Source organism: Coregonus lavaretus (genome assembly GCF_964263955.1).
Source record: "Coregonus lavaretus genome assembly, contig: HAP1_SCAFFOLD_5957, whole genome shotgun sequence".
In the NCBI taxonomy this organism is placed as follows: Eukaryota; Metazoa; Chordata; class Actinopteri; order Salmoniformes; family Salmonidae; genus Coregonus; species Coregonus lavaretus.
Genome location: NW_028165420.1, coordinates 1 through 9,478, shown reverse-complemented (window position 1 = coordinate 9,478; position 9,478 = coordinate 1). Strand labels below are relative to the sequence as shown.

At 40.2% G+C, this 9,478-nt stretch overlaps 1 protein-coding gene across 1 annotated transcript; it reads right to left on the bottom strand.

Moving 5' to 3' along the window:
- Positions 1–1,974: 1,974 nt before the first annotated feature.
- Positions 1,975–9,381, bottom strand: LOC311115887 (extended synaptotagmin-1-like; the record flags this gene model as incomplete). Its single annotated transcript, XM_084191009.1, has 8 exons — positions 1,975–2,981; positions 3,070–3,119; positions 3,239–3,344; positions 4,543–4,680; positions 5,007–5,093; positions 8,025–8,164; positions 8,725–8,871; positions 9,295–9,381. Coding segments are annotated over 8 exons (783 nt in total), but the record flags the coding sequence as incomplete, so codon positions are not given.
- Positions 9,382–9,478: the final 97 nt, after the last annotated feature.

Here is a 9,478-nt window from a genome sequence, read left to right as displayed (position 1 = left end):
CCTTGCCACAAATTTAGCTGGCTTCTTTCAGAGCTGGTGTCCTGGACACAAATGAAACCTAGTCCTGGACTAAACAGCACTCTCCATTGAATCTCCATTCAACATGCTTCTTAGTCCAGGACTAGGCTTAAGCTGTGTCTAGGAAACCGGCCCTTTGGGTTCTTTTTTTTTTGGGGGGGGGGGTATTTTGTCTAAGACTACGTGTTTTGTAACACACAACTTGTAACATGACTGATTGGCTGACTTATTGCAGACCCCAGGCCACTACTGGCACTACAAACACATACAAATACATACAACCACACACAAACATACTGTACACAACACAATGCTGCTTTGGATTGTGAACATACACATTCATGATAAGGCTACATATTTAGCTTCTACACATACAGTGGGGAGAACAAGTATTTCATACACTGCCGATTTTACAGGTTTTCCTACTTACAAAGCATGTAGAGGTCTGTCAAATCCAGAAAATCACATTGTATGATTTTTAAGTAATTAATTTGCATTTTATTGCATGACATAAGTATTTGATCACCTACCAACCAGTAAGAATTCCGGCTCTCACAGACCTGTTCGTTTTTCTTTAAGAAGCCCTCCTGTTCTTCACTCATTACCTGTATTAACTGCACCTGTTTGAACTCGTTACCTGTATAAAAGATACCTGTCCACACACTCAATCAAACAGACTCCAACCTCTCCACAATGGCCAAGACCAGAGAGCTGTGTAAGGACATCAGGGATAAAATTGTAGACCTGCACAAGGTTGGGATGGGCTACAGGACAATAGGCAAGCAGCTTGGTGAGAAGGCAACAACTGTTGGTGCAATTATTAGAAAATGGAAGAAGTTCAAGATGACAGTCAATCACCCTCGGTCTGGGGCTCCATGCAAGATCTCACCTCGTGGGGCATCAATGATCATGAGGAAGGTGAGGGATCAGCCCAGAACTACACGGCAGGACCTGGTCAATGACCTGAAGAGAGCTGGGACCACAGTCTCAAAGAAAACCATTAGTAACACACTACGCCGTCATGGATTAAAATCCTGCAGCGCACGCAAGGTCCCCCTGCTCAAGCCAGCGCATGTCCAGGCCCGTCTGAAGTTTGCCAATGACCATCTGGATGATCCAGAGGAGGAATGGGAGAAGGTCTTGTGGTCTGATGATAATTTTTTTTAGCTTTTTGGTCTACTCCACTCGCCGTGTTTGGAGGAAGAAGAAGGATGAGTACAACCCCAAGAACACCATCCCAACCGTGAAGCATGGAGGTGGAAACATCATTCTTTGGGGATGCTTTTCTGCAAAGGGGACAGGACAACGGCACCGTATTGAGGGGAGGATGGATGGGGCCATGTTTTGCGAGATCTTGGCCAACAACCTTCCCTCAGTAAGAGCATTGAAGATGGGTCGTGGCTGGGTCTTCCAGCATGACAACGACCCGAAACACACAGCCAGGGAAACTAAGGAGTGGCTCCGTAAGAAGCACCTCAAGGTCCTGGAGTGGCCTAGCCAGTCTCCAGACCTGAACCCAATAGAAAATCTTTGGAGGGAGCTGAAAGTCCGTATTGCCCAGCGACAGCCCCGACACCTGAAGGATCTGGAGAAGGTCTGTATGGAGGAGTGGGCCAAAATCCCTGCTGCAGTGTGTGCAAACCTGGTCAAGACCTACAGGAAACGTATGATCTCTGTAATTGCAAACAAAGGTTTCTGTACCAAATATTAAGTTCTGCTTTTCTGATGTATCAAATACTTATGTCATGCAATAAAATGCAAATGAATTACTTAAAAATCATACAATGTTTTAGATTCCGTCTCTCACAGTTGAAGTGTACCTATGATAGAAATTACAGACCTCTACATGCTTTGTAAGTAGGAAAACCTGCAAAATCGGCAGTGTATCAAATACTTGTTCTTCCCACTGTATAATGTTCTCTTTATCAAATAAAAGAACAGTGATTCAGACTTTGCATTACTGTAAAGCTAGAGTGTGTTTTCAGTGGCAAATGTGAGGGTCTGGGTCATTTCCTAACACTTTTCCTGAATTATAAAATCAACTTTTAAATACATCTGATTAAAACATACAAAACTTCTTCATTTGGAACAGAATGAACACAATCAGTAGATCATAAACATTATTCTCAATCTTCTCAAATTGTTCACAGTATTGGAATATATAAGGCAAAAATACAAACATAAAAACAATGTAACAAAATGATTGATTCATTAAAAAAAAAAAAAGTTTTACAAATATAAAAGTAATAATTTCAGGATTGTAAAATCCATCCATGTTGGCACGTAAATGCTCTAAAACTACAGGGTAACATTTCAGCACCCTCATCATCATATCTGCCAGTACCCGTAACTCAGTATGTTGGGCCTTGGTCGCTATTAACTCTAAAACACTTATCTCAAGATGGTTGATATAGCTTTGTAATAAAACAAATGAAACAATGCAACAAAGTAAGAAAGTACCCTCCGAGAACAATTACTTTTGTAGTAAATAAGAACTGAAGTGATGAGAACAACTCAAAATACCTGAAGGTTTAAACTGTTCAGGATTTTTGCTGCATTTTCTGAACTATGGGGTTATAAAATACTTTATGCTTTTCAAGATAGATTCCTTTAGGAGCAACATATTTGCCTTCATATCAAATATCTACTCAGCCAAAAGATTCTAAAGAACACTTTCTCAGACTTGAATTAGGAATATAGGAATTCTTTCTTCCAGAGCCTTCGTAAGACTGTAATAAGACTGACCAAATCTATCATTTGTAATTATTCTTTTTACAGATAAATTGTGATATTGTTGGGATGATATGTAATGTAAGTGATTCTTCAGTGGTGGTCCCATTGTGCATTGGCTGAATAAAAATATAAAATAAACCATACAGAACAAGCAGTAGTCAAAGTAACATTGCACTGCAGGGATGTGAGGCCATCATCTCATCTAATTGGTCTCCTCTACTAAATCGTACCTGAGAAAGTAAGAGATCTTATCAATCAAAGTAATGTGGAATGCATATGAACAAATGTAGAAGAGGTAGCACATGGGATGGCACTTACCATTGTGTGTCGCCATTCTCCAGGTCTATCTGGTCAAGATCTAGCTGTAACTAAACACAACAACAAAAACACAGTTCACCTCACTTGGAGAAGTACATATTACATTAGAACGACTAAATGGGCTAAATAATTAGAGAAAATATATTTAAGGATTTTACACAAATAATACCTTTCCAATGAGCTCTCTCTCCCTGCTCATGAAGGAGACGTTGTTTTTGACAGTCAGGTCAAGTCTTCTCTGCATGCACTCCTCCAGAGTGAAGTCAAAGTCAAACCTGCACAAAATGATAAGACATACAATGCCAGATATTAGTATATGTAATAACACATAGTATTATTACACATCACTATTACACATAGTATTATTACACATAACTATTACATTTAGTATTATTACACATAACTATTACACATAGTATTATTACACATAACTATTACATATAGTATTATTACATATAACTATTACACATAGTATTATTACACATAACTATTACATTTAGTATTATTACACATAACTATTACACATAGTATTATTACACATAACTATTACATTTAGTATTATTACACATAACTATTACACATAGTATTATTACACATAACTATTACATATAGTATTATTACACATAACTATTACACATAGCTATTACACATAGTATTATTACACATAGTATTATTACACATAACTATTACACATCACTATTACACATAGCTATTACACATAGTATTATTACACATAACTATTCCACATAGTATTATTATACATAACTATTCCACATAATATTATCACATTTAATTTTTTGTCATTTAGCAGACGTTCTTATCCAGAGTGACTTAAAGTTAGTGCATTCATCTTAAGATAGCTAGGTGGGACAACCACATATCACAGGCATAGTAAGTACACTTTTCCTCGATAAGTAGCTATCAGCAAAGTCAGTGCTAGTAATAACACATAACTAACTACTGTATAGCTGATCGTTTCATACATAGTGCTAGGACTTTAGACATACCAAAAGCTAGAGAACAGTACCGAACAAACTATTATATAACTAGGGCCCAGAGTTACATGGTCTGGAAAACCTCCTGTCCCTACACATTCCCTCTCTCCAGTCTCCTGGTGTCCCCTCCTGTCTCTAACCTCCTGTCCCTACACATTCCCTCTCTCCAGTCTCCTGGTGTCCCCTCCTGTCTCTAACCTCCTGTCCCTACACATTCCCTCTCTCCAGTCTCCTGGTGTCCCCTCCTGTCTCTAACCTCCTGTCCCTACACATTCCCTCTCTCTAGTCTTCTGGTGTCCCCTCCTGTCTCTAACCTCCTGTCCCTACACATTCCCTCTCTCTAGTCTCCTGGTGTCCCCTCCTGTCTCTAACCTCCTGTCCCTACACATTCCCTCTCTCCAGTCTCCTGGTGTCCCCTCCTGTCTCTAACCTCCTGTCCCTACACATTCCCTCTCTCTAGTCTCACCTCCCATCTCACCTCTCGTTAAATTCAGGGTTGAGGTCTCTCTTCTTGGTGATGGTATTTCTCTTGGTGGTCCTGTTCTTGTCCGGCAGAAGGATTAAGGAGACATAGGGGTTGGAGCCATCCTTAGCAGACCCACAAGCTGGCAGGCCCCTAAAGGCAAACAGAGAACTGGGTGACAAACTGTGTCAGACACTGGGTACAGGAAGCACAATGTTCACATACTGGAAGTAGACAAACAATAGCCCATTGAAACAGTCTTATGGGGCTAACTTTTTTCTCTCTTTATTTTTTAAGAATATTTATGTATTAATTCAAATACAATATAACAATGGCTTCACATTCACAAATATTCTGAATGCATTTACATTACATTAAAAAACAATAGAACATGAAGGCTATAGCACTATACGGCAAGTTACTGTAAACCACCAGCAAATCCAGTGCATTGTTTGTGGGTAATTTTGTTCAGGACAGACCTGCAGGAGAGGACGATGATGTACAGCCTGTTCTCCTCTATTGAGTAGCCAATTTGTAGCTTCACCTGGCCAGGGCTCTGATCACCTCTGAGAGAAGAGAAAAAGGTAGACGGGGAGAATCTCAATTGGTTTTACTCGACTCCTCACGTCTTCTCCCCCGTCCTCTCCTCGCCTCCTTTTGAAAAAGGTCAGAGGTAATCAAGGGGAGGGGGTGAGGAGAGGAAATGTGGAAACAAATGTGCTTGTATGAAATGAGACTATCCTTCTCCACTAGCATGTCATCAGGCAAATTACGTTTACAGAGGAGGAATCCCAAAATACATATGAAAAGTGATCAAAAGAAATGTAGCTAGTTGTGCTAGACATTTTATAGATAAAAGGATAAGTAGCATATTTCAAAAAAATGTGTGCATGCTTTTCTACTCTGATAAAACAACAACTGATTCGAAGGGGGTGTGGCACATTTCAAAACTCTTACAGCAGGACTCCGGTAGGATACACCTCATTACTCAACACTCTTAGAAAAAAGCGTTCCAAAAGGGTTCTTCGGCTGTCCCCATAGGAGAACCCTTTTTTGTTCCAGGTAGAACTATTTTGGTTTCCATGAAAGAGTTCTACCTAGAACCAAAACGGGTTCTTCAAAGGGTTATTCTATGGGGACAGCCGAAGAACCCTTTTAGGTTCTAGATAGCACCATTTTTTAAAAGAGTGTACTCCTCCGTTCGCCTATTACAGTTTCTCAATCCTGTACAAACAATTTTTGATTTGTGTTGAAACGTATCTATAGCAGAACAGCAATGAATAAATGCTCAAATATATTTACAGAGCTTCTGATCATTTTCTTGCCTTAGTACATGACTTGCATATCTTAGACCACCTTTTGCAAAACATTAAATACAAATGTCATCAGTGAATACAAAATGAGGTCTTAAGTGTTTTGTTGACAGAATATGAAAACATTGTTTTGATCAGAACAGAAATGTGTGCAATTGTGTTCACTGTTTTCCGGCATTCAGTAAATACTACTGCATGAAATTCTAAATCACCCCATCAGTGCCATACCATGTACAATATATGGAAAGACGTGGTCAGTGGGGACTGTCTAATTGTTATGATTTTTTACAATATTGCGAACATGCAGAGAAATCAGTTGTGTTACTTATACATAACTTTGGGTTACTCCTAAGTCATCATCTCCAACATTGTGATCGTCCATTATAGAGCTTTACTTTGGTGTGGATTTAGGCCTATACATTCATATCAGTTGTGTTCCTCTATTGTATTCACCCTTCCTTATTTCTATTGTGGATTGTGTTTCTGGGCGCAAATGGAAAGTCAACAAAACTATGAGCAAACCAACCTTTGTTTTGAATACATGGAATTGGATTGTGATGATACTGATGAATGAATCCTGCCCACAATGTGCTTATTTTGTATTAGATTTACTATCATAAATAATTTTTGATTTGATGTGTATGAAATTGTTTGGTGAAATGCATAAACGGAGGACAAACAACGAGGACGAACTTTTGCCCAATTGAGAATTCCCATGGTGACAGTTTACATGGATTATACATGTATTAATTCATTGCAGGTTAGCATTTTTCGTAATTAATTTTGTTCTGGAAGCAGCTCTAGTGGTGACTAGCTGGCACAGTCACAAAGTCATAAAATATTATTTTAAACCGGACAGTAACCTTAACCACACTGCTAACCCTAATGCCGAACCCTAACCTTAACCACGATGCTAACCCTAATGCCTAACCCTAACCTTAACCACACTGCTAAACCTAATGCCTAACCATAACCTTAACCACACTGCTAACCCTAATGCCGAACCTTAACCACACTGCTAACACTAATGCCTAACCATAAACTTAACCACACTGCTAACCCTAATGCTGAACCCTAACCTTAACCACACTGCTAACCATAATGGCTAACCCTAACCTTAACCACACTGCTAACACTAATGCCTAACCATAAACTTAACCACACTGCTAACCCTAATGCTGAACCCTAACCTTAACCACACTGCTAACCATAATGGCTAACCCTAACCTTAACCACACCGCTAACCCTAATGCTGAACCCTAACCTTAACCACACCACTAACCCTAATGCCGAACCATAAACTTAACCACACCACTAACCCTAATGCCGAACCTTAACCACACCGCTAACCCTAATGCAGAACCCTAACCTTAACCACACTGCTAACCCTAATGCCTAACCCTAACATTAACCACACTGCTAACCATAATGACGAATCTTAAACTTAACCACACTGCTAACCCTAATGCCTAACCCTAACCTTAACCACATTACTAACCCTAATGCATAACCCTAACCTTAACCACACTGCTAACCCTAATGCCTAACCCTAACCTTAACCACACTGCTAACCCTAATGCATAACCCTAACCTTAACCACACTGCTAACCCTAATGCCGAACCCTAACCTTAACCACACTGCTAACCCTAATGCCTAACCCTTAAATTAAGACCAAAAACCTGCTTTTTGTTTTAATGTTTTTTTTTTTAAATAGCCAATGTTGACTTTGCAGCTGGCCCATCTTGCGGAAATCGCTTAGTTCTGCCTGCAGGACAAGATTCATCCCAATAAACGTCAACCTGCTCATTGATTATGACTAGGCCCAGAGTTCTTCCTGGTCAGGTCACGAGGTCAGGAAACACTCTGGGCCCTAGTTATGATCATTTTAAACCACAGAAATGTGTTATTTCTATGGTTAAGGACACATTACAGTACAGCACATTACAGTACAGTAAACTGCAGTGAGAAGAACAATGTGTGCCATGCAGGCCCATTGGACATCAGTTCTCAGTTCTCACTGTACTGTACTGTAATGTACTGTAATGTACTGTACTGTACTGTACTGTACTGTACTGTACTGTACTGTACTGTACTGTACTGTACTGTACTGTAATGTACTGTACTGTAATGTGACCGGTACACAATGAGGCGTTGATGCGAGTGTGAGCTTCAGAATGACTCACAATTGAGAGAACGGTGATCTGTGTCGTAGGTTTGGTTCAGTGTCCCGTCTGTGTATGACCTGGTCTCTTTCCTCACTGCCCTCCTCAGTAGAATCACTGGACACACCACTACGACACACTGCCAGCTGGGTGTTCAACATCTAAAGGAAAAAGGACATTTCATATTCCTCTCAAATTTCAAGCTTCAGTTTATTCCATTTTAAAGGTAATTTCACACACAGTCACGACACACTTTTGAAAAACAGATAAAATATAACATTTATGAGTAAGAGACGTGACAGTAAAATTGTTATCGGGATAGAAAGTATGAAGAGCTCACATGATGACATTAATGTAGAAAGAGGGTGTTCAGAGCAAATGGAATCATGTTGTTTTGGAGAAATAGTCATGGGACAGTGTTGAGTTTAGTACAGAGTATGAAAATCATATGACAGTATTGAGTTTGTTTGGTATATAGAGTGTGTGTGTATGGGTCAGACCTGGGTTCAAATCGTATTTGCTTTCTTTCAAATACTTTGAGCATTTGATTGAGCCTGCCTGAAATGCCAGATGGGCAGAGTTTACACTTTACTGTTCCCTTGTGCCAGACAAGCTCAATCTAGCACAGATACAGTATTTGGGAGAATACAAATATTATTTGAACCCAGGTCTGGACAGTGGTTTGTTACAGAGTGTGTGTGTGTCTGCATTATGAGTTAACCTTGAGTGTGGCCCTCAGTAGAATCTGGCTCTCTGGGAGGGCCCCGTCCAGACTGAGCCATCGGTCCAGTACCAGGCCCTGCTGTGACAGGACCTCTCTCAGGGGCAACACCACCATGCCCAGGGCCTGGCCCCAGCTGTGGGACAGCTACACACACACAGAGAAACAGGCACACACACACGCACACAGATGGGTGCACACGAAACATAGATGGGTGCACACAAAACATAGATGGGTGCACACGAAACATAGATGGTGCACACGAAACATAGATGGTGCACACGAAACAAAGATGGTGCACACGAAACATAGACAGACACGCATGCACTCACAATCGCACACACGCACACACATATAAACACATCAGAGAAAACGTAGGGCACCGTAATGTCATCATTCCAATCTCAACACATTGTCTCCCAGCTTTGAATGGCATATCAATAGGTGTAAGCGATCTATGAAAACGTGTTAACACTACTATCAGCAGCAAGAGAAAATCAATCTTAAGCCAAGACGTTCATACAGTAAAACACATGTTTACTTTTCAACCCTGGTGGACCCTTCACTCACCTTCACTATAAGGAGTTCCTCTTTAGGGTCACGAACCAGGAAGTGGAAAGCTTCATCCCACTGAGGAGATGTAGAGCGCTCACACACCTTTGAAAAATAGATTAATGGAGAAACCAAAGATAAAACAAAAATTGTCCATACTTCATTTTGTATTCTCTAGTAAGCATATTTGTAAATAGACGTG